Below are 27,193 nucleotides of genomic sequence, written 5' to 3'. Positions count from 1 at the left end.
AACAGTGAGGGTTATCACCTTCTATAACAGGATTTAACCAGTGCTCATTCTGTAAATTGTGAAACTTCTAAGTTACGAGATATAAAATATTGTCTAAAGTTCCAAACCTCACTGTAGAAATGATATTTCTTTCCTAAGACATGGAGAGTCCACAACGTCATTCCAATTACTAGTGGGATATTCACTCCTGGCCTACAGGAGGAGGCAAAGAACACCCCAGTAAAGCTGTTAAGTGTCACTTCCCTTACCCATAACCCCAGTCATTCTCTTTGCGTCTGTCAATGGATGGCTTGAAGTTGGTGTCTGAAGACTTTATTCTTTTTTTGGGTACTTTTCCCTGCAAGCAAGGATTTGGGTTTAGCTGTGTCCACGTCAGTCTCTTGAGTAAGATTAGAGCTGGCTTTTAAGCCGTTAGAAAGTGGTGAGGCGGTCCTTGCTTTGTTTTCTAACGTATTTGTTGCCCTCGGTATAGAAGACCAGATTTGGTTACTCTTTTTTTTCTACAGGTCTCTGTAAGGAGTATGTGTCCTTTCACGCCTTGTGAGCTTTCTTCCTGCCCGACAGCTAGATTTGCAGGTAAATGCTTTTATCTTCTAGGTACTGGAGGCTTGCACTATCTATTTTAATTCTGCATTAATTTCATGGGACATTTATAATCCTTTAGTGAGGATTCTTTGGGGCAGTTTGCAGGCACTATTTGTATGTGGAAAGAGACTAAAGAGTTAACAGCCTTCCTTATAGGTTTGGGTGGCCTCTGACCTTATGGCTATGTGATTTTTAATTTCATAACATTTCATATGGGGAATATTTTAAACGGTTACGCAGTTTTTTACTTCTGAGTATGAAATGCGCACTTTTTTTCCTTTTCTTATTGCGCAGTTTCTTTTTATGCCGCTCACGTGACCTCACTATCTTGCGCTTCTGAAAGAGGGGCAGTGCCATTTCTGTGAGTTTCTCTTCATTTCGGCTGTGAGATATCGTCTGGCCCACTATAGAGTCCTTAGTTTGTTCAGTCTCTGAAGGTTACGGTAGGGCACCTTAGCTTCTGAGGTGTAGAGGTATATTTTTTATTTATTTGCCTAGCGTTTTTGAAGAAAAAACTTTTTTTCTTAAAGTGACATTCCTTACTTTTTGGGCCTTTATCAGCTATGGATAATGAACAGGAGTCTGTTCCTTTTGATAAATGTTAATTGTGTTTGGAGGCCCACATTGTCTTACCTATGCAATTTTGTTCCTCATGTTTAGAAAAAGCTTTAAAATGTAAAAACAGATTACTTGTTTCTGAGCCTAATGTCTCTCAGGATGATGCTGTTCAGGCAGTGCCACAGCTTTCTCCTCACACATCCCAAGCCTCAACGGCTTCACATACAGTGCCCTGCAGTTTCTCTCAGCCTCCTGGAGGAGTTTATTTGCCAATAGATTTTGTCACACAGATATCTTCTGCAGTATCTGCGACTTTAACTTTTCCCATGATGGGGAAGCCCAAGAAGAAATCTAAACATTTTTTCTGAGTGTAAGGCACCTGTCCCTTCTGCTGCTGTGCAGGTTGAGCTCCCTCATAAGTCTGATGAGGAGGATACCTCCGTAGCTTCTGAGGGTGAAATCTCAGATTCGGACAGTATAAATCCTTTGAATGATTCTGAAGAAGAAAAATTCAGATTTAAACTTGAACACCTTTGTTTACTGCTAAAGAAAGTACTGACTACTTTGGACGACTCCGATTCTTCTGTCACTGTCAACTTTAAGAAATCTAGTAAGCTTAACAAATACTATGATGTTCCTTCCTCTGTGGAAGTGTTTCTTGTTCCAGACTGTGTGCTTTGGAGATCATTGCACAGGAATGGGATAAGCCAGGGATACCTTTCTCCCCATCTCCCATTTTTAAAAAGCTGTTTCCTGTTGCTGACTCCATTTGAGACTCATGGCGCATGGTGCCTAAAGTGGAAGAGGCTATTTCAAATCTGTTTGTGGTTCCCAAAAAAAGGGAACTTTTCAACCCATTTTAGTGTCCCAACAAGTTTCTCAGGGTACCGTCCTTCAAAATGGAAACAATTTGTTCCATTCTTCCTTTGGTCCAAGAGGGTCAGTTCATGACAATCATAGACCAGAAGGACGCATATCTTCATGTTCCCATCCACAGGGATCATCTCCAGCTTTTTCTAGACAAGCACTTTCAGTTTGTTGCTCTTCCATTTGGCCTTGCCACAGCTCCCAGAATTTTCTCAAATGTTCTGGGGCCTCTCTTGGCCATTGTCAGGTCTTAGGGAATAGTGGTAGCGCCTTGCCTGGATGACATATTGGTTCAAGTGCCATCTTTTCAACAAGCAAACTCTCATACAGAGATCTTGTTGTCCACGGATGGAAACTAAATCTGGAGAAGAGTTCCCATGTTCCAGCTACAAGGGTGTGTCTCTTGGGGACCATCATAAATTCCCTATCTATGAAGATTTTTCTGACGGAGGTCAGAAAATCCAAACGTCTCTCTTCTTACCTCTCTCTACAGTCTACTGTTCGGCCATCAGTGACTCAATGCATGGAGGTAATTGGTCTGATGGTAGCTTCCATGGACATCATTCCCTTTGCTCAATTCCATTTGAGAGCTTTGAAATTATGCATGCTCAGACAATGGAATGGAGACCATTCAGATTTGTCTCAGAGGATATATCTGGACCAGTTGACAAGAGACTCTCTCTTGTTGTGAATTTTTCAGGATCATCTGTCTCAGGGCACATGCTTCCAGAGATCCTCCTGGGTGATTGTGACCATGGATGCCAGCTTGCTAGGGGCTGGGGAGCAGTCTGGGACTTGTTAAAGGCTCAGGGCCTATGGACTTGAGATGAGTCTTCTCTCCCCATAAACATCTTGAAGTTGAGAGCGATCTTCAATGCTCTGATGGCTTGGCCTCAATTGTCCTTAGCCCGGTTTATCAGGTTCCACTTGGACAAAATCACCTCAGTGGCTTACATCAACCACCAGGGCGGAACTCGGAGTTCCTTGGCCATGAAATGGATGGAAGCTCACAACTGTCTTCTATCTGACATCCACATTCCAGGAGTGGACAAATGGGAGGCGGATTTTCTGAGCAGACAGACTTTTCATCCCGGGGAGTGGGCACTCCATCCGGAGTTGTTCTCCAGGTTAACCTTCAAGTGGGGGGTGCCGGAGTTGGATCTGATGGCGTCTCGTCAGAACGCCAAGCTTCCAAGGTACGGTTCAAGGTTAAGAGATGCTCAAGGCCGCCCTTATAGATGCTCTGGCAGTTCCTTGGGATTTCAGTCTAGCTTACCTGTTTTCTCCATTTGTGCTCCTTTGCACGAGTCATTGCTCTTATCAAACAGGAGAGAGCGTCTGTAATTCTAACAGCTACTGCCTCGCAGGATCTGGTTTGCAGACCTAGGGAAGATATCTTGCATGAATAAAAAGAGAGAAGCGCTCAACCTGGAAACGAACAATAGCATAATAGCTTGTTCTATGGCTACGATTAGATAAGAGTGGGGTTTCTCCCTAAAGTGGTTTCGGATAGAAATATTAATCAGGAAATTGTTGTTCCTTCTATCTGTCCTAATGCTTCTCATAAGGAACGTCTGTTGCATAACTTGGATGTTGTGAGTGCTCTCAAATTTTACCTACAGGCTACTAAGGATTTTCGTCAGTCTTCTGCCCTGTTTATTTGTTTCTCTGGAAAGTATAAGGGTCAGAAGGCCTCCTGAGAGAATTACAGCTCATTCCACTAGGGCTTTCTCTTCTTCTTGGGCTTTCAAAAATGAAGCTTCTGTGGAACAGATTTGCAAGGTGGCAACATGGTCCTCTCTGCATACTTTTCTAAATTTTTCAAATTTGATACTTTTCCCTATCGGCTGAGGCCTCTTTTGGGAGAAAGGTTTTTCAAGTGCAGGTGCTTTCTGTTTAGGTCTACTCATCTTGTTCTTCCTCCCTGTTTATTCCGTGTCCTCTAGCTTGGGTATTGGTTCCCACTAGTAATTGGAATGACTTTGTGGACTCTCCATGTCTTAGAAAAGTAAATAAAGCTTATGCTTACCTGATAAATTTCTTTCTTTCCAGACATGGAGAGTCCATGACCCCACCCTTAAGATTAGACAGTATATTTTTACTAAACCTATTTCATTCGGCTGAATGACTGGGGGTTATGGGTAAGGGAAGTGACACTTAACAGCTTTGCTGGGGTGCTCTTTGCCTTCCCCTGCTGGCCAGGAGTGAATATCCCACTAGTAATTGGAATGGCGTTGTGGACTCTCCATGTCCGGAAAGAAAAAAAATGAATCAGGTAAGCATACATTTTTATTTTGTCTTAGCTGAATTTCTATTGAAAAAATAATTATTGGCCAGCTTTTTTTTTTTTTTTTAAAAAAAAAAACAGTGCCCATAGAACTCCTATTTTAAAAACCATGAAAATATTGTAACTTATGATCACCAAAATGTGAGTATTAAAGGGCCATAATACCCAAATGTTTAAACACTTGAAAGTGATGCAGCATAGCTGTTAAAAGCTGACTAGAAAATATCACCTGAACATCTCTATGTAAAAAAGAAAGATATTTTACCTCAAAAGTTCCTCAGTAGCCATATCCCATTGTTAAGGATTTCTAAGCAGCATATTAGTATGTCTGTCCTGGGACAGTTGAAGGGATGAGCCTCGTGCACTCTCATATTATTTCCCTATTCAGATTAGGGAAGTTTACAATGAAATCTCATGAGAGTTAAGTCAAATCTCATGAGATCACAGTAAAAGAGTTCATGACCTCAGCACTGCTGATGCTGATTAGCTGCTGTTCATTTCTTCATTTTTTATTTTTTTTTACCTGCAGCTGGGAGCAGCTGAGTATAACTTTTTACACAGAACTTACTCTGCTGAGCTGAAGAGATTGTGATGTACAATATCTTCCTTTTTTATATAGAGATGTTCAGGTGATATTCAAGTGATTTAGCATATGAGTGTTATGTCCCTTTAAATATAAGTATGTATAAGAACAGGATTGCTTAAATGGACATAAAACAAGTTGGGATAGGAGGGCGGAGCAAACGGCCGACCATAATGGCCGCACCATATCGAAGCTCTTACAGCAAACTGGGTGCTTTTACTGATATGGGACCTCAACACAACATAAGATATACAATTCTGACATGGGGCTAATGAGTTGTTGCACTCTAATAATAGTTATATATTTTTAAGGTTTAAGAGTTGTGTTGATTTCTTATACCTTTCTTCTTTTAAAACACACGCATACACCCAGTTTTTTAAATAGCTCCATATCTAATAGCATTTACCAGGATTTGTACGGTCTTTACTGAAGCAATTTCTGAAATGTTCAAATTCAGGTTACTTCCTTTCCCTTTCTTCTTTTCCTGATATCCCTATTTGATTATCTACATAAATATTGCCATGATACCTTACCCAACCCAATATCCTTAATAATTTTTTGACATATTTCTCTGTTAACATTATCTAGTCAACAACAGACATGACAGCACATCCCAAAGTAGGCTCATTTGTTATAGTGAGCCAAAATGTGAAAGGCTTTCTATCTGCGGAAAAACGATCGATAGCCTACTATGATTTTTATAAAAAAGAGATAGATGTTATGACGCAAGAGACCCATTTTTAAAAACGCAATGAACCCACACTATCCACAAGATACTATGACCAGCACTTTTTTAACTCGGTTCCAGGCAGGAAAAACGGAGTTTGTACTGTATATCTCTTAAACGTAACACTCCCTTTGAGCTTCTACAAAAATATACTGATAAAGAAGGTAGAACTCTGATAATGGTAGGGCTCTGCTATGGAAGTCCGATCACATTAGCAAAAATTTATGCTCCAAATAAATCTACTCCTTTTTTCTTTAGGTCTCTAGCCGATACATTACAAGACATCTCTAAAGGCCCAATTATATTAGGGGGAGACTTCAATTTCAATTAGATACTTCTGTTGGGAAATCATACCTTCGTATCAACCTACTAAAGAATAATTGTGCAACTTTACTATCAATTACCTTGCTTGATACCTGGAGGAAAGTCCACACAACCTGAAAAGATTATACCTTTTTCTCCGATTAACAAAACACTCATACTCCATGTTAGACTATATCTTTTGCAATCAATTGTTTCTAACAATTCTCATTCATTCTAAAATATCTCACACACCCTGGTCTGACCATAGTATGGTCATCACCACCTTTTAACTGGTCTACTAAATCACGAAATACATTTAACTGGCGACTTAACGACTCCATCCTCACAAGCCAAGAAACAAGTGATAAAATACATATTTTTAAGATTAATATTTTCTCATCAATAAGCCTGAGGATACATCTGCTGCAAATAACTGGGAGCATATAAATGCTATATTCGGGGTGTGCTGATAAAACATAATGCCAAAAAGTGAAAGCTAAGATCTGTTTAATTCACTTCCCTAACAAAAGACCTGAACACAAACTATTCACAAATAAGATCCGACATGCACTCAAAAACTTTCCAACTTAACTGTAGCGAGAGACAATCTTAATACATTTCTAGTACAAAACACACATATGTGAGCCCTAACTACCAAAGTGAAATTTTTTGTAGAGAGTAATAAGGCAGGATGTTTATTAGCCAGATCCCTTAAAAAGCAAAAATATAATACATTTATTAGATCTCTTACACATGCATCGGGCAAGTCCATTACCAAAAATGAGGAGAATGCAGATACTTTTGTTTCCTATTATTCCAAAATCTACAACCTTAACCCCAGCATAGCCTATGATAAACTTAGCAATATAGAAACGTATCTATCAACACTAGAAACCCCATCTATTTCAGACGAAGATAGACAACTTTTGGACTCCCCTATAACATTGCAAGAAATCAAAACCACAATAAAAGCACATCCAACTGGCAAGTCCCCTGGTCCAGATGGTCTCACCGCAAAATTTTATCAGCTTCTCCAGAATCAACTATGTCCACATTTATATACACTCTTTACCTCCATTGATCAGGGCAACACTTTCTCCCAACCTCTGCTAGAAGCTCTAATTACGGTCATTCCAAAACAAGACAAATCAAGAGACCAAGTTGGAAATTATAGACCAATATCGCTTATAAATATTGATATAAAAATTTATGCCAAAATACTTGCAAACTGAATGAATATTATCTTACCAAAAATCATTCATCTGGACCAGGTGGATTTTTTTAAAGGTAGAGAGGCAAAAGACAATGCAATTAGAGTACTACATTCTTTACAAAATGCATTTGACAATGACATTCCTCTTACCCTTCTTTTCACTGATGCAGAAAAGGATTTCAACAGGGTGGACTGGCATTATATGTGGAAAACCCTGTCGAAATTTGGCTTCTCAAACACGTTTATCACTAGAATTCAGGCCTTATATCATGGTCCTAGAGCTAAGGTTAGAATCAATAACAATATTTCACAATAATTCCCCATTTCAAATGGCACGCGTTAAGGCTGCCGGCTATCACCTTTACTATTTGCCCTTACCATGGCAATATTAGCAATACAGATTAGGAATAACCCAGATATTCAAGATGTACATTATGACAATCTTGCTAAAAAATGCCTCCTGTTTGCAGATAATGTGATCCTTACTCTTCAATCCCTATCCACAACATTGCCTGCATTAGTACGAACCTTGGAAAATTATGAACAATAATAATGCCAATTAACCTACCACTACAGGATATAGAATTTATAGCTCACAATACTAGATTCACCATTACAGATAAGCTTAAATATCTAGGTCTAACAATTCCAAAATATGCTCAAGATCTATTTCATGACAACTTTATCTTATACCAAACTAATGTAAAAAACTTTCTAGAGACTTGGCATAAACAAGGTTATTTGTCCTGGATGGGCTGAATATACACTGTTAAGATGATGATAGTGCCTAAATACTTATATATTTTCCAAACGCTACAGATAGCCTTTCCTAACTCTTATCTTCGAACACAACAAAAAGGATAAACTCGTTTATTTGGTCTTATAAAAAGCCCAGAGTAGCTCAGTATACTTTATATCTTGGCAAGGAGGATGAAGGACTTAATGTCCATAATATAACAAACTACTACAAAGCAGCACATTTAACAAGAGTAATATCTTGGAATCACGCATGCCCCTCCAATCTATGGGTTCAGATAGAAAACCTTCTGTCCCATGTTAAATAAATGAGAGATATAACCTGGCTACCTAAGTCTGCTAGATCACAAACATTGCAGCGTAATAGATATATTAAAGCCACTCTCGATGTTTGGGACCATGTAATTACCTATATAAAGAGAGTGTCCACCCCGATTTCTCCTCTGACCCCGTTGCTAAATAACCATTTATTTATACAAAATATAAAAAGAAACAAGTGATAAAATACATATTTTTAATGATTAATATTTTCTCATCAATAAGCCTGAGGATACATCTGCTGCAAATAACTGGGAGCATATAAATGCTATATTCGGGGTGTGCTGATAAAACATAATGCCAAAAAGTGAAAGCTAAGATCTGTTTAATTCACTTCCCTAACAAAAGACCTGAACACAAACTATTCACAAATAAGATCCGACATCCACTCAAAAACTTTCCAAATTAACTGTAGCGAGAGACAATCTTAATACATTTCTAGTAGAAAACACACATATGAGAGCCCTTACTACCAAAGTGATATTTTTTGTAGAGAGTAATAAGGCAGGATGTTTATTAGCCAGATCCCTTAAAAAGCAAAAATATAATACATTTATTCGATCTCTTACACATGCATCGGGCAAGTCCATTACCAAAAATGAGGAGAATGCAGATACTTTTATCTTAGCAAGGAGGATGAAGGACTTAATGTCCATAATATAACAAACTACTACAAAGCAGCACATTTAACAAGAGTAATATCTTGGAATCATGCATGCCCCAAAATAGTTCTTTCACTCACATTAATGTGATTGAGAATTTACAGAATCTCCCTATATACTTAATTTTGGACTCTGTTGGTGTTGGAGTCCTACTAAATGAAGAACTAGGATCCCCATTCCACAACTGGTACTCGTATTTGCAAATCAGACACACAATAAATAACAGCCCATATAGCAGGACATTCTGAGACAACTAACGCTTTTTGAACAATTGTGTATTACTTCTACGATTAAAAGGGCACACCTTTCTATGATATATATAATACTTAGAGGTTCCTTCCCTGAAAAATGACCTGCATACTTGTTGAAATGGAACAAAGAGTTTCAGTATAATCTAAATGATGACGATTGGAAATGCTGTTTCATATTGACTCACTATTCCTCTATTTCGCTAATTATGTCTGAATTGAATTATAAAATATTTGCCCGTTGGTATCTAACACCTCACCTTCTCCAAAACATCTATCCCAATGGTTCTTCTAGTTGCTGGAGAAGGTGCGGAAAAATAGGTACTATAACTCATATTTGGTGGTCTTGCCCCAGAATTACTTTTGGTTGCAAATAGAACAGAGTATGAATTAGGTACGACTATCTCTCTCAACTCGCACATTATCCTCCTTAGCCATACTCCACGTCTTAATTGTGTATATCGCAAGAAATTGCTCCATATAATGTTAACTTGTGCCAAGAGACTAATTCCAAGATTATGGAAGACACAGCAGATCCCTACTTTTTCTCTATGAGTCTCGGAAGTAGACCATATTCTCACACTTGAGAGAATGCATTACTGTTACATAAGTAAACAGGATTTTATAACTGATATACTATTCCTCTGGGAATAAAGACTAAGGGAATAATGTATAGAATAGTTGGGAAACTTTGTTACAACAAAAGACAAGTAGTTAAAGGGACACTCAAGTCAAAATTAAACTGTCATTATTCAGCTAGAGCATGCAATTTTAAACAACTTTCCAATTTACTTCCATCAAAAAAAAGTGCACAGTCTTTTTATATTTAAACTTTTTGAGTCACCAGCTCCTACTGAGCATGTGCAAGAATTCACAGAATAAGCGTATATGCTGATGGCTGTCACATGGTACGTGTATGCATTTGTGATTGGCTGATTGCTGTCACATGGTACGGGGGAGTGGAAATAGACATAACTTTTAAAATTGTCAGAAAAAAAATCTACTATTCATTTGAAGTTCAGACTAAGTGCTATTGCATTGTCTTGTTATCTTGCATTTGTTGATTATGCAAATCTACTTAGTTGACTGGTCCTTTAATTAACTTGATTACATTATTATGTTCTAACCTTCTTTTCACGCCATTATGCATATTTATGTTTACAGACGTAAAACCGTTAAGAGAAATTGTGAACAATATTACAGGATATTTTCTATCCCTATCCCATTCCCCTCGTTATGTATACCCTTCCCATTTCCCTTTCATACTTTATTCGCATTTCTTTTATTGTTTAAGCATATTAAACCATGATAAAAATGTGGGTTCTCTTATCAGTACAAAACTGTATTTCTTTGAAGATGTTTAATTGTCACATGTACTATATGTTGCATTATTGTAAAAATGTATCAACCCAATAAAAGTCAATTAAATCGAAAAAAAAACAAGTTGGGATAGAGACAAAATATAATATGTACTTTATCCCCTTAGTGACCACAGCATTTTCAATTTTCTTACCGTTAAGGACTGACCAGGAATATTTTTAAATTTCTGCAGTGTTTGTGTTTAGCTGTAATTTTCCTCTTACTCATTTACTGTACCCACACACATTATATACCGTTTTTCTCCCCATTAAAAGGACTTTCTAAAGATACCATTATTTTCATCATATCATATAATTTACTATAAAAAAACACCCATGGTAAATAGTTTCTAAATGTTGTCCTGAGTTTAGAAATACTCAATGTTTACATGTTTGTTTGTTTTTATTTAGTTATAGGGCAATAAATACAAGCACTTTGCTATTTCCAAATTATTTTTTTTCAAAATTAGCAATAGTTAAATTGTAACACTGATATCTGTCAGGAATCCCTGAATAACCCTTCACATGTATATATATATTTTTTTTAGTAGACAACCCAAAGTATCGATCTAGGCCCATTTTGGTATATTTCATGCCACCATTTAACTGCCAAATGTGATCAAATAAAAAGTTAACTTTTTCACAAACTTTTGGTTTCTCACTGAAATTATTTACAAACAGCTTGTGTAATTATGACACAAATGGTTGTAAATGCTTCTCTGGGTTCAGAAATAGCAGACATATATGGCTTTGGCATTGCTTTTTGGTAATTAGAAGGCTGCTAAATGCCGCTGCGCACCACACTTGTATTATACCCAGCAGTGAAGGGGTTAATTAGGTAGCTTGTAGGGTTAATTTTAGCTTTAGTGTAGAGATCAGCCTTGCCACCTGACACATCTCACCCCCTGATCCCTCCCCCTCAAACAGCTCTCTTGCCCCCCCCACCCCCAAAGGTCACCTCCATCTTAAGTACTGGCAGAAAGTTTGCCAGTATAAAAATAAAAGGGTTTTGTTTTTATTTTTATATTTTGTTTTTTATATATATATTTTATGCAGGTTAGTATCCCCTCTTACCTCCCAACCTCCCTGAGCCCCCTAAACAGCTCTCTAACCCTCCCCCCTCTAACTGTTAGGCGCCATCTTAGGTACTTTTAAAAAAAGAATTAAACTCATTTTTTTTCTGTAGTGTTGCTGCCCCCCTCAATACCCTACCCCCTTCCAGATCCCTTTCCCAAATCTTATTGAGCTTTATCTATCTTATTTTCCACTATGTTCCATAGTGTAGCGGTCCCACCCACTCCTGACCGCCCCCCCCCCCGCACACACTCCCGGACCACACACCAGAAATCCTCCAGCGATGGGCCGCCCACCCATCTCCCAGCTATGGCTCCCACCCACCTATGATCGGCACCATCGCTGGCGGATGCAGAGAGGGCCACAGAGTGTCTTTCTCTGCATCAGATGTTTAAAAAAGGGTATTGCAGTTTTCGGCCCACCTTATCAGAGCCATCATGGCTTTATATTCTACCCCTTCAGCCAGAATTAGAGGAAAGGGGTTTTGCTCCAAGCCCTTTGATATCAGAAATGGGACCAGATAGGGGTGTCCGCTATCCCCCTCCTCTTTGTGCTTTCCATTGTGCCCCTGGCAACCATGATTAGACAAAAGAACAAAGTACAGGGATTATTGATTCATGACACTTTGCAGAAGCTTGCATTATTTGCAGATGACCTCACCCTGTTCGTTACAGAACCTGAGACCTCTATGTCAGGGGTATTTGAAAGTCTACAATGGTTTGGGAAAATGTCCTAATTTAGGCTCAATTACACAAAAACGGAGGCCTTAGCCTTAAACCTCTCCTCGACACAGCTCTCCCAGCTCAAGGAGACCTACCCATTTAATTGGTCTACAAGCCGGCTAAAATTTGAAAACCTTACCGCAAAGTGGGCTAGATATGAGATTTCATGGATTGGGAGAATTCATTCGGTTAAAATTACATTACTACCTAAGGTCACTTATCTTTTTCGGTGTATCGCTCTAATAATTCCAAACTACATTCTGAATCGTTTTCAATCAGTGATAAATAGATTTATCTGGCAGGGTAAGCCCCCAAGGATTGCGATGCAGCAATTGCAAAAGCCTATCCTAAATGGAGGCCTAGCATCTCCCAATATCTGTAAATATTACAAAGCGGCTATGCTCTCTCATGTGACAGCATGGGGGGCTCCACCTCATGATACCAGGTGGGGACAACTTAAACAGGCTGTGCTCCCTTTGGGATTGTTCCTTGAGGACCTCATATAGGTTCCTCAACACACGGATGTACTCATGGGTGTAGATAACCCTATTATCCGAGCCTGCATTAGAACATGGAGGGAACTCTGAAATTTGACACAAGTTGCACCACATCCGTCACCTGCACATTTAATAAGAGCACTGTTGCTCTGCCTACCAGAATTACATCCACAGATGTGGTCAGCCTGGGGCATAAAGCACACTCGTGACCTTTATTCACCACGTGGGCTAGCAATACAAGCCTCAGATCTACCGACTGTAGATATCCCCAAGAAGTACCATTTTGAATACTTCAGATTCATCTCTTTCATGTCAGCCTGGAAATTTCAAAAAAGCAATCCTAGAGAAATGACCCAGTGGGAAAAAAGGTGGCTTACTGGTAAATCATTCCGGAAAGCCATGACAATTCATTATCAACTCTAAATGAATTCGGGAAGACGTTCCGTGTGCTGGAGTGGGAAAGAGAAATGAGGCGGGAGCATACAGAATTGGAATGGCAAAAAGCCATACAATGCACAAGAGCGGCAATGTACTGTGTTACATTATATGAGCTGTTCATAAAATTAGTACTGCGCTGGCATAGAGTCCCAGATCAGATGCATAAAATGTTCCCTCATAAATCAGACAGATGCTGGAGGGGGTGTGGCCAAAGGGGAACACACCTCCATGTTTGGTGGAGTTGCAATGAAATACAGGGGGTGTGGGAACAGGTGGTGACACTACTTGACCAACTGGGTTTACTTCATAAATTAACACCAGACACTGCCCTTTTCCATTTAGGATTGGGGAAATTGACACAATCTGAGAGAATGCTATGCATTGTCATACTCCTAGCCACAAAACTAGCTATAGCAAGGTGTTGGCTGGGAACTTCACAGGTTTCATTTAGTATGGTCAGAGATATCATTGAATATATTCGCTCAATGGAAGAGTTCTCTTTAAGATGCATAGGTAAACTGGGCCTGCATGGACAGGTTTGGGTTATTTGGGAAAACTGGGGGAAAGCAAACAATTAATTAGGGTATAATGACAACTGCAAGAAAGTGCTGACAGCTCAACTATGACATGTCTTTTGCCCCCTAATGAAAAACTCCCCTGACCCCCAGCTCCTCCCCCCCTCTTTTTTTTTTTTTCTCTCTTCCCTTCCCGCTGCCCTGTTGCCTCGGGGCATATAACTTCTCTCAATAAATAAAAATATTATCTACTCACCTGGATACTAGGTGAAAACTAACTAATATATTTGAATCTTTTTCCTGTGTCATACTGTCTAGTTATATATTTTGTGTATGTGTTATGGACATTTATTGGCCTACTCATTCCTATTTTGACACTCTTACCGAATCTAGGCCCACTGATTGGCGCATGTTATTCTGTATGCCGAATGTCCACTCGAAAATGCACGTATGTAAAAAGAGGTATCACTCATGGCTAGATATATTTCCTATGGTTTGGATCTAATTTTGTTTACGGTCTCTAAGACATGCCTTGAATATTAGATGCATAAATACTGATGTATGTCAAATAGGTATGTTGCCATGATGTTTACTTGAGTTTATTTCTGTATGTCTTATTACCTCAATAAAAATTAATAAAAAAAAAAAAAGGGTATTGCAGGATGCCTCAATATCGAGGCATCACTGCAATACCCTGAAAGTGATCACAATTGATTCCAGCGTTGAAAACCCTGAGGACGTGCAGGATATGTCCTTGGTCATTAAGTATCAGTTTTTGTAGGACATACCCTGCACGTCCTTGGTCGTTAAGGGGTTAATTACTTTACCTGCAAATTTATACTGCAGTGCCTCGCCATTAACCCTTTTTTTTTAGTTTCTGAATTGTAAAGCTCTAACTCCCCCCACACATTTATTTTATGGCTTTATTTATATTGTTGTTTTAGTAGAATGCAAAAATGCATGGGGATTATCTGCTGGAGCACGCCTTGAGACCCTTATGGGTGAATAGCTGCGCTTTACAAGAACCCAATAGATAGATAGATAGATGCCTAGAAGCTGTAAACTCAGTTGAAATACAATGCCTGTGTCTAAACACTAATAAGAGGGGTGGAGTTGGATTCTCCAGGCAGCTTAACTATGTAAATAATTTTGCTTATTTTTGAAAACAAAATTAAAATACTTGCCAGCAACTTTAAAAAAAAAAAAAAAAAAAATTTATGCAAAATATTTTTCATTAATTTGCCCTTTTAGGATATGCACAGATCTCAACCTGTTTTATGTCCCTTTAACTCCATTTATAAATGTTGCTGTCATAATTTCTGTTATCTTGAGGTTCTTACAGAAACATTGTCGGTTTGATATATCACATATATAGCTATATATACATTAGCACATTTTATTGTGAAACAGAATAACCACTTTTGCCTTGCAAATTTTTTTTCTCCAAAACTATTGGCCACATTGCAAGTGGCACGCTACTACTTGCACAGAACTCAATAAACAGCATCGATGGGCCATGCAAAAATTAGCGAGCAACTTGATATTACCAGGGTAAATCAGATTTACCAGAGAAGGTTTAGCGCAGCCAACGTCACTCTAGCGCACCCATTACTTTTAATGGATATTGCAACATTGCTAAACAGCGCTGATATTACAAGTTGAAAGTTATGGGTTGCACCAGAGCTAAAACCTAAACAGCTCTAGAAGAAGTAGCGCAGCATGAGACCTAAATTGTAGGGACTAAAAAGAAAGTTTCACAAAACACATGTAAATTATATTAAAACAAAGTATTACACTAATATACACATGTTTGAATAACAAAGATAACATTTATATTAATAAAAATGTTTTTAAAGGATTTTAAAAGGGATATGGTATATGGCATGTATGTATATACTGTATGTGTGTGTGTATATATTTATGTGTGTGTATGTGCCCTTTCCAATCAAGTACCTTGAAACATGAAATATCTTCTTAATACATTTTAATGTTTCAATGTTTATTTTAATAGAAATATTTGAAATGCCTATGTTCTTCACTTGGAAAAAAATGTTGAAATATATATATATATTTAGAAAAAAAACCTAAGTGAAGGACATAAGAATTTGTAGTATTCCTAATGCACCATCAACTTTGATCTAGCTTAATTTTGGGTTAGCATGCAAGCAATTAAATTGAAAAGTCTTTCTTTAGCGTGCTCCATAGAAGTCTAAGCACAATGGAGATACTCTGAAGTTAAAGTTAAATTTGTAATACCAGCGGTAACTCAAGAGTGCCAATTTTTTACCTAGAGCGCAGTTAGCAGAGCACTCATGAGCCATAAAAATGCATTGCTCCACTTGTAATCTAGGCCTAATTGTTTAGGTTGGTATTCGATTTTATTATTATATTTTATAATTATACTTGGTTTGCTGTCTCTTCAAAGAAGAATTTATGTTGCATCAATGGTCAAAGTCAATTTAGAATTAAAAAGATGAAAGCAAACCACAAGTGATTTTTGTATTATTTTTGAGTTTTCAAACATGCAGTGAATACACTTTTCATAATAGCAATAGACGTCATAAGTAAAAATACAAAGCTCCAAAATTAACATTTAAAAAAAATCACATATTAAATATCACTTCTGTCTCTTTACACAGTTGTGCCAGACAGGTTTCACAATAAAGATGATAAAATTACTTCATACCGGGTCTATTCAATGCTATTACTAGGGAACTGAATTTATGAATCAAAAATGAGACCATAAAGTGTTTAAATCAATATGCAGAATGTCTGTTTCTAAAAATTGCCAATATGCAATACTAATAGGTAACTGCACAAAAATGTAAGAGCCTTAAACCGAGTAATACATTAAAAATTGTTTTTTGGAAATTGCCATACATTATACAGGCAATGAACCTTCAAAGTGGAAAAGAAACAGTGTTCAATATTAACCGGGTAAAAAATAAGTGTAAATTTTATCAAACCTTACTTCCAAATATGTTTAAAAATGTATTATGGTAGAAAACAAATATGCATTATTATACTGATTATACCTTTTTATTCATATTTTAGATCATTGATAATTTCCAAACTATTATTATGGATGGAGGTGTATCACCATCAGTATTTTTGAGGATTACATCATTTTGTAAAGATTATTTTACAATATATGGTCCATGTGCTAAAAATTACCATGAAGCCCCAAGCTACTTTGCTTTACATTGGACGGATGGAGATATCATGTAGAGATGTCTTGACCAATTGACCATCATTTGTGCCCCTATGAAATCTTGATATGGACATCAAAATTTGCTTGATTATCAGTAGTAAAGTATCTGTTTGCAAGTGTATGAACTACCAGTGGTGTCCTAAAGGACACACACTCCAACTATTTAAAGCCATGGGAGAAAACATAAGTTTCTGGGAAAGTCTGGTCTATGGCCACCCAATATGTTACAACTGGAAACAAGAAGCAGAAGGAAGTATTTACCACTTGGCCAGCATCTTCTTTGTATTTGGCTGCATGGGTGGAAGTGGGTTCGTTGGCCTTCTCTACGTCTATATTTTCTTTGCCTTAAGTTTTCTCTGCACCTGTATATGGGCCTGGTTGGATGTCTGTGCAGCAGATGTGTTCTCCTGGAACTTTATTATCCTTTCAATATGTATCATACAGATTATTCATCTTGCCTATCAGCTAAGAAGTGTCACATTTGACAAAGAATTCCAAGAAGTCTATAATTCAGTTTTTCAACCACTGGGGATTTCCTTAACTGTATTTCGAAAAATAATTTCCTATTGCAACGCAGAAGTGGTCAATTTGGAGAGGGAACATTGTTACGCAGTTCAAGGAAAAACACCCATCGATAAACTTTCTATGCTTGTGTCAGGAAGGTTTGTGCATTTTCTGATTGACTACACTTTCCACGTTAATCTTGTTTCATATCCCTACAAACATAATAAATCAAAAGCTACAATGCTCAGGACAGGCTTTTAAAGTAAAAAAATGTGTATTATTTAATCATTTTAATCATTTGTTTTCTATAAGGATTTTCCTGTGACGCTTTTGTGCATCACAAATAACAGATTGGTTCCCTCAGTCAATATTCAGATCATTAAGAAAAGACAAAGCAGGTAACTCTACCCCTTTGCAGTTACATTTTAAGCATTAGTTGTATACAGTATCCACATGTATAGTTGCAATATAGAGTTACTAGCAAAATTGTCTTTAATCAAAATGTGAATAGCAGATGTGGTGAGGTCGTCAACAGATCATATTATTCAATATTTATACAACATGCAATCATATCTGCTTTGTGTCAGTCATGCACAATTTGTTGGGCTAATATTGTTTATTAACATAGTTTAGCATTGACATATTATTAAAAGAACAGGTAGCAAGTAACATGCATTTAGTACACATAGATGCGTAAAGTATATTAATAAGCATGAATATTAGAGTGGAAACTATTATACACAAAACACTTTATTCAGCAAATTAAAATAGCATTAGAAATTAGTAAAAAATTAATTAAAGACTGTACAAATAGGTGACGTAGGTTTATGCACAGTCATCCTTACAATCAATTACTATATTACAGTTCAATGTTGCTATTCCCTGGCAGGTCTCAGTAGCCATATATAATTAGAAGTGGTCACAGATGATTCCTTTTACTCTTTTATTCTCGCTCATAATTTTAGTTTTGCTGGAATAAATCATTTTAGCAGTTTCTAAATTCTGATGAATGCATTATTAACTCTTTTTATTGTTTCTTTCTTTATTTAACCCACTACAGTAACAACTTTGTTTTCATGGTGAACTTTACTTAATGTGAAGGTAAACTTTGATGAATTAAAGCCCGTTTCTTTCATGTAATTGGCAAGAGTCCAAGAGGAAATTGACGTATGTGATATATAATCCTACCAGGAGGAATAAAGTTTCCCAAACCTCAAAATGCCTATAAATACACCCCTCACCACACCCATATTTCAGTTTTACAAACTTTGCCTCCTATGGAGGTGGTGAAGTAAGATTGTGCTTGATTGAAGCCCGATTCCTCTCAGAGTACAGTGAATGTCAGAGGGACGTGAAGGGAGTATCACCTATTGAATTCTATGGTTTTCCTCATGGGAAATCTTTTCACAGGTTCTCTGTTATCGGTCATAGAGATTCATCTCCTACCTCCCTTTTCAGATCGATGATATACTCTCATATTCAATTACCTATACTGATAACTGTTTCAGTACTGGTCTGGCTATCTGCTATATGTTAATGGGTGTCTTTCGGTAAGTATGTTTTTATTTCTTAAAGACACTCTCAGCTATGGTTTGGCACTTCTTTATGTATTAATGTAAAGTTCTAAATATATGTATTGTACTTATATTTGCCATGAGTCAGGTTTATGTATATTTCCTTTTGCAGTTTAAAAATAGGGAAAAACATATTTAGGAAGTTATTTTTCTTACCTGGGGTATAGTCTTTTCTTCAAAATTGACTGTTTTCATTTATTTTCTCGGGCAAAATTTAGGCTCGCTAGGCCGCAAAATGCTGATATTTATTGCGTCATTCTTGGCGCAAGAATTTTTTGGCGCGAAGTTACGTTTGGTGAGGAAAATTCGTAATTTCCGGCGTCTTAGTTGATGCCAGGTTTCCTTGCACAAGGTTGCGTCTGCTATGACGCGAGTTGCGTCATTTCCGGATGTTGTTAGCGCCAAAAAATTTCATTTTGCATTGCGCGTCATACTTGGCTCCAAATAATTTTATTATTTAAACCCTACTTCCTATATGCCTCTTGCCTTTTTCTATGCTCAGAGAGCTATGCTGTTTGCATTTTTTTCCCATTCCTGAAACTGCCATATAAGGAAATTGATAATTTTGCTTTATATGTTGTTTTTTTCTCTTACATTTGCAAGATGTCTCAATCTGATCCTGTCTCAGAAACCACTGTTGGATTCCTGCTGCCTGATAACAGTTTTATCAAAGATAAGTGTATCTGTTGTAAGTTAGCGGAGATTATATCTCCAGCTGTAGTATGTAACAGTTGTCATGATAAGCTTTTACATGCAGAGAATGTATCCATCAGTACTAGTCTAGTACAATGCCTGATGTTCCTTCAACATCTAATGTACATGATATCCCTGTGAATATAAAAGATTTTATTGCTGATGCGATTCAGAAGGCTTTGTCTGCCATTCCGCCTTCTAATAAACGTAAAAGGTCTTTTAAAACTTCTCATAAAGATGATGAATTTTCAAATTACCAAAAACATACTGAATTATCCTCCTCTGATGAGGATCTATCTGATTTAGAAGATCCTACCTCAGATATTGACACTGACAAATCTACTTATCTCTTTAGGATGGAGTATAGTCGTTCCTTGTTGAAAGAAGTGTTAATTACTTTGGATATTGAGGAAACTAGTCCTCTTGATATTAAAACTAGTAAATGTTTAAATTCTGTTTATAATGCTGTTTTATAATGCTATTTCTGATATGATTTCAAAGGAATTGAATAGGCCTGGCACTTCTTTTATTCCTTCTTCTAGGTTTAAAAAGTTGTATAATGGGGCGGAGCCAAACACCGCACAGAGCAGTCGCAACTTTCTAGAGCTCCCACTTATGCACTAGCTTTAAGTGGCTAAAAACCAACACAAGACCGCTTTTTTCTCTATTTTTCAAGAGACACTTTGATCGTTATTTAGTTGCTGCGCTCCTACTATCTACACGCTGATTCTCCCGGTGATTTTCTAGGAGCCGACTTAGGCCGCAGCCTATAGGAGCCTCAGATAAGTGGAGCTAACCTTATCCAGAGACCGGAGGGCTCAGCACAGCTTACACTCCCGTAAAATACCGCATCTAGCTCCGGAGGGTCGGGGATCCGCTCCGAAGCTCATCTAAGGACACTGCAGCTGCTGCAAACGGAGACCCACTTCAAACAACGCAGGGGTCATTCCTCCGGCAATACAACAGAGGCGGCAAGTGTGAGTAGCACTCGGGCGGACATCGCCTAGAGACAAACTAGACTATCTTCCTCATTACTGTTAGCGCAGCAGAATCATACCCATTATATAACTTGTCATCTACGCTTCACTGTCACCGGGTGCATATCAGGCTAAGGCGCGAAAGCGCCATCTTGGATTCCTCTCTCTCCTACCATACACCCGGTGCTAAATGTGACAGGCATCGCTGTGCAGTTGAACCTCAACATTTAACAGCTGGTACCACAGCCTATATAAACTCACAGCCAAGATAAAATAAATAAGCATAAAAGAGTGCATCTAAGCCCACTCGCCTTTACTAACTCCATAAACTAACAACCACCAAAACACTATTGCCACGTGGGAACCTATTTAAATGTAGGCCTCCACTGGTCACTTCTTTAGTGTTATACTCACAATAGCGTACCTCTAAGTTACTCTCTGCTCACTGAACACATCAGTGAACTACACAGCAGCAGAGCTGCATATACATCCTCTCTGGCCTTGCTTCCCCTGCAGCTGGATAACACTTCAGCCTCAGGTGCCTAGTTCAGGGACACAGTTAAAAGTCTATTACCTGAACAGCTCTGCTTGAGTAAATTCTACAGGCAGGAGAACTGCAGTTACAACACCCTGTGGCATCACACTGTTTTTAAAAAAAAAAAAAAAAAAAAAAAAGAAGTACAACAAAAACAGTTAATTCTCTTCTGCCTCCCAACCTTTAGTAAACAGGATCTGCAATAGTGTGTTATTAAGGCCTGAATTCCTTGCAGCTTATCATTGCTTCTGAGTCTCTATGTAACAGCACTCCATTTAGATGATAACTACACTATAAGAACCATGGAATAAAACAGCTTGGCCATTTTAGCCTGTCTACCACTCAGTGCTACATCACATAATTTCAGTATACAGGTTCAAATAAGTCCGCTTTTGAAGCAGCAGAATATTCGCTAAATCTTAGCTCTACAATAAATACTACGTTTAATAGCATGTCAGTCAGCCAGGAAAAAAAAATAAACAACTTTTACTACCAAAAAAGACTGTGATTGATCATTTTGGGCCCCTGTGTACAGCATCACAGCTTAGTGACACTGAATCCCTGGAGTCTCCGAGAACCGAAACCTCTGAGCTCACGCTGGCAGCTATGCAAGATATCCAGCAGTCTTCACCAACTACAGTTACCCCTACTTTCATCATGGACTCCCTGAAATCTTTACTAGATAATCACCATGCGTCATTCACGGCTAAACTTGCAGCTTCTACTGCTGAACTGAAAAGAGAAATTTCGTCTACAAATGAACGCATTGATTCTCTTGAAAGACGCCAAGAGGATATGACTTCTGAACAATCCAATCTACTAAACTTCGCACAGCGACTTTCTGATTACTTTGATGTAGTAGAAGATAAAATCGCTGACTTGGAAGACAGGTCCAGGCGCAACAACCTTAGGATCCGGGGGGTGCCTGAGACCGTCTCCATGTCCGACCTACAGCCATTCCTCAGGGAATTGTTCCATCTACTAGCTCCTCCAGCCTTGAAATCGGAAGACCTGATTGATAGAGCCCACCGTTCGCTCAAACCCAAAGGCTTGTCAGAGGATCAGCCGAGAGACATAATAGTCCGTATGCACTACTACACTTATAAAGAAAGAATCCAAAGGGCCCATTTCCAGAAACCAACCTTACCTGATAAGTTCAGAAACGTACAAATATTTCCTGATCTGTCTGCAAGGACCTACAGAAAAGAAAAACCTTTACTGAAGTTACCTCTATTCTTAGAAAGAACAACATTAGGTACAGATGGGGCTACCCCATAAAGTTACTTATCTTCAGAAACAACCAAGTTTTCACAATCATGAAGCCAGATAAAGGCTATGATCTCCTACAACTCTGGAACCTGCTGCCTTCTCGCAAAGAGAACTTGCATCCTCAACGCAACCAACTAAACGCTTCAGCAGAAGAATGGCCAGCTTCTTCCACTTCCACCTCCAGTGGCCGCCAAACCACCACAAGTCATACAAGAATCAGCCATCCAAGTTGGTCCCCAAGCAAGGTGCAAATCCTACTCAACGTAAACAACCAGAAAGACCCGACTGGTCTGCTCTCCCTCGGAGACATAGATCTGGCTCACCGACATCCTAAAGCCACCCGCAGGACTCTAACTTTGTGCTCTGCACTGTTGGACTATGCTGCAGCTTCACTTGGCTGCCTGGTTAATACATCCTAACGAGAGTGCCTTAAGAACGATAAGTATACATCTAATTATGTTCTACATTCTTATGTTTTAGTTCCCTTATATATTGATGTTATTGTCAAAAGTCTGTGAGTTTACTTTTCTAGAGAGACTTTTTATAGCTACACCTATAGCAGAGACTGCTCTATGGACCCCATTTCAGGCCTGATGGGGCTCCAATGGCTCATGTCTCAACAACCTAATCATCTGATTGTCTTGCAGATTACTAACCAGATGCTGTCCTTATTGTGTCAACTGTTAAAGTTTAACTGTATAGTACTAAACTTACACTACATTCCAGCATGCAGGGTTTGCACTACACACGCCCTCACAAAAAACATAACACACACCTTAGGAGGACGTCAAGCTACATAACATCTGTGACCAAGGGGTCAGCCCGACTTACTTAGGCCATACACTCACTAAGCAACGACTTCCACCTCACTACAGAGTTTAACCTATCAAACTTTATGACCCCACTTACATTTACTTGGAACTCCGCTTAGAGGACACCAACATAAATTACCTTTCAACCCACCTTAGGAAACGAGACTACATGAGGTTGCACCCAGACACTAGACAAACACACACGGACACACACTCTAATTGGGTGACCCTACATTCTAATATGGACAGCAGTGCAGCTGCAGCTGCAGCTGGTCTTGTGCATGGGCTTTAGACTACATTTCCTTGGTAACAAATGTTTAATACTCAAAATGTTGAGGTATATAAGTTAATGTTTGTTGAATGTTCATTTCATGTATAGTATTACTTTTTTCTCCTATGTTGTTCTTTTAGATATGTATAGACACTGTCAGTATCACCCTTATAGGCCTTAACTATATCACATGACAGGCGCACTGGCCGCCTCAACGAACCTACCTAACTTTGCAACTATATATAAATACCTCCCCCCCCAAAATCCCATATTACAATTCATATACCCCTACTTACTGCCATTTATTTTCCACAAGGAACCTCCTCTATCGAGGGGGACTACCTAAGCGGTTTCTCTTGACTATACCGCAACTATTAGAAACGTACTACTTTTCAGCCTGAATATTACACTTTGCCTTTCAGGAGTAACCTTCCCTTAACTCATTTCATCTCCTCCCAAACGTCCTCTTCCTCAACCTTATACCCCCCCATTCTTGTCTCCCTCCACCCTAATCTCCCCTTTTTCCTTTTTTTTTTTCTCTCCTTTTCTTCTCTTCTCTCTCACCCATTCTCTTACACAGCAACTAACACTATCCTACTATGGCGTTATCTTGTACCTCCCATAACGTCAGGGGACTTAATACACCAAACAAGAGAAGCAGACTGTTAAGCTACCTTGCCCACGCCAAGTCAAAGATCGCCTTTTTACAGGAGACCCACTGGGTTGAGGGCTCACCCATCCCATTACGTAGTAAACTATACCCGATAGTTGAGACAGCCTCCTCCCCGGGGAAATCAAAAGGTGTAGCGATTTTAATCCACAAGACAATCTTATTTGAAAAAATCAACACCTACAGAGACCCTCTAGGCAGGTATTTAATTCTTAACTGCAAATTGGATGATGTCCCTTATACTCTGGCTAATTATTATGGCCCGAACTCCGGACAAATTAGGGCGCTTAGAAAATTCCTGAGGACTCTAGCAACCCACAAAACCCAAAATCTTTTACTAGCAGGTGATTTCAATATGCTCCTAGATGTATCCTTGGACCGTAGATCCCCGAAACTCAAACCCTGTGACTCCCAGACCTCCAGGACTGCTAAACAATTTAATAATCTTATTGCCCAATACAACCTATTTGATGCTTGGCTGTCCCACCATCCCTCATCTAGGGATTACTCCTTCTATTCTAATGTTCATAACACATACACTAGAATTGACTACATTTTTTGTGAACCCCGTCTGCTAGATCAAATCCAATCTATACACATACCTAGCTGCTCCTGGTCAGACCACTGCCCGATTCAGCTAACCATGAGTGCCCCACACTACTTGATGACTAGACCCACTTGGAAGCTACCCGACTTCCTTCTATCATCACCTGAGAGAGTCTCTCTCATACGACAGGAAATAACTAATTTCTTAATGATAAATGATAATGGTGCTGTCAGTGATTTCTGCCTATGGGGGGCTCTAAAAGCTTTTCTCAGGGGACTATTTATCAAATATAAAGCGGAACATAAAAAGCATTCAGGAGGGACCTTGGCCCAACTACACACTACGCTTAGAGACCTGACTTCTTCCCATATGACCTCATTAGAACCTCACATCCTACCTCAAATTGAAGAAGTTAAATCGAAAATAGAAGCCCTAGAAAATAAGAGATATCAAGAACAAACCCGCCATTTTAAACAATTGTTTTATGCTAAAGGCAACAAAGCTGACAGACTATTAGCACACAAGCTCAGACAGCGAACAGCAGAGGCGCGCATCCCATATTTAAAAACCTCACAAGGCACAGTCAGGTTACCAAGTGACATAGGCAAAGCTTTCGCCACCTACTATTCCTCCTTGTACAACCTGGGGGATTCCCCAGACTCCCCCGCGCCATCTACGCAACAGATTCGGGGCTTTCTAGACTCGCTATCTCTGCCAACTTTAACTGATGAACAGAGATCCCTATTGGACTCTCCTTTCAGAGTAGAGGAAATAGTCTCAACTATCAAAACACTAAAGGGCCATAAGGCCCCAGGCCCAGACGGGTACACCGCCCTCTTCTACAAAACGTTCCTCGCACAGCTCTCCCCATTACTTACAAGAGTTTGCTCATTAGCCAGACAGTCAAGTTCCCTCCCCCCTGAGTTCTTAGAAGCTGTCATTGTAACCATCCCAAAGCCAGGGAAGGCTCCCAACATCTGTGAACACTTCAGACCCATATCCCTGATCAATTTAGACATAAAGCTTTTAGCCAAGCTTATGGCCTCCAGACTTAACCAAGTACTCCCTTCACTTATCGATAGAGACCAGGTAGGTTTCACACCTGGCAGAGAGGGACCCGACAACACCAGGCGAATCCTCAATATCTATTTTGAGGCCAAGCGACAGGGTACCCCCTGTACCACCCTAGCACTGGACACTGAAAAGGCCTTCGATAGGGTAAATTGGGCCTACCTATTCGAAGTTCTAGATAAATTTGGTTTCCCCCCATACTTCCATGCCTGTGTCAAAGCACTGTACTCTGCTCCATCGGCATCCGTGAGGGGCTTAGGATTTCAGTCTCCCGTATTTCCCATTACCAATGGAACGAGGCAAGGCTGCCCCTTATCCCCATTGATCTTCACTCTCATCATGGAGCCGCTTGCTGAGGCAATAAGAAGCAACCCAGACATTCAGGGGGTGGAGATTGCGGGGACGGTACAAAAAACTGCACTATTCGCGGATGATCTCACCATCTTCTTGGGTGACCCCTACAAATCCCTCCCTTTCCTTTTCAATGTCCTACGTAAGTTCGGGCAGGTTAGCTTCTACAAGCTTAATGTTAATAAAACAGACGCTTACGTCATCAATATGACACCTGTGGAGCTCTCGGTATTAAAGAAGCTGTACACCTTTAACTGGTCTCATCAAAAGATCAAGCACTTGGGGGTTTACCTCTCCCACAATATATCCACTATTTTGGAGGCTAACTTCTACCCCCTACTACGGCATTTCCAAGAGAATGCTGACAAGTGGAGTGTTCCATGCATCTCCTGGTTGGGACGCATAGCGGCATTCAAGATGGTCTTACTACCTAAACTTACTTACCTGTTCCGCTCGCTACCCATACCGATTCCTAAAACTCTTATTGGTAAATTCCAACACATATGCAATACATACGTTTGGAGGAACAAACATCCTAGGGTAGCCACGAGAATAATGCAGCAGCCCTTCCATAGTGGGGGTGCAGGTGCCCCAAACTTATTTTATTACCATGAAGCCTCCAGAATAGCCCAAATCCTCCCGTGGAGCGAGACCATAGTTCACAGTAAATGGCAGTTACTAGAACAGGCCACCCTCCCTGGCCAGTTAAGTTTAGCAGACCTTATATGGTTGCCTAGACATGTCAGATCCTCCTTCAAGATACAGAACTTCATTGTTCTACATGCATTACGCTTCTGGGACAGAATCCGCTCATTGCCGCAAATTGCCCCCCATCCTTCTCCTACACACTCCCTCTCGGGCTTGCTAGCTGCTCTTAGGGACTCACATCCTCACTTGTGGCAAGATCTAGGTATAAATTGTATAGCCGATCTATTCCCAGGCGGGCGTTTTATCCAGACATCAGATTTCCTCTCTAAACATAATCCTCCGCAGATTT

General features: G+C 39.2%; 1 protein-coding gene across 2 annotated transcripts in view; it reads left to right on the top strand.

The window, feature by feature from the left end:
• POPDC3 (popeye domain containing 3) overlaps positions 1 to 27,193 on the top strand; it is a 202,485-nt gene that overhangs the window by 115,299 nt on the left and 59,993 nt on the right. For both annotated transcript variants that reach the window (XM_053710586.1, XM_053710587.1), the window contains one exon: positions 16,766 to 17,584. In XM_053710586.1, coding sequence (XP_053566561.1) covers positions 16,989 to 17,584 — 596 coding nt within the window. In that variant the 5' untranslated portion in view covers positions 16,766 to 16,988. The remainder of the gene's footprint in view (positions 1 to 16,765; positions 17,585 to 27,193) is intronic.

Source organism: Bombina bombina, chromosome 4 (assembly GCF_027579735.1).
Source record: "Bombina bombina isolate aBomBom1 chromosome 4, aBomBom1.pri, whole genome shotgun sequence".
In the NCBI taxonomy this organism is placed as follows: domain Eukaryota; kingdom Metazoa; phylum Chordata; class Amphibia; order Anura; family Bombinatoridae; genus Bombina; species Bombina bombina.
This window is presented reverse-complemented; position numbering and strand designations above follow the sequence as displayed.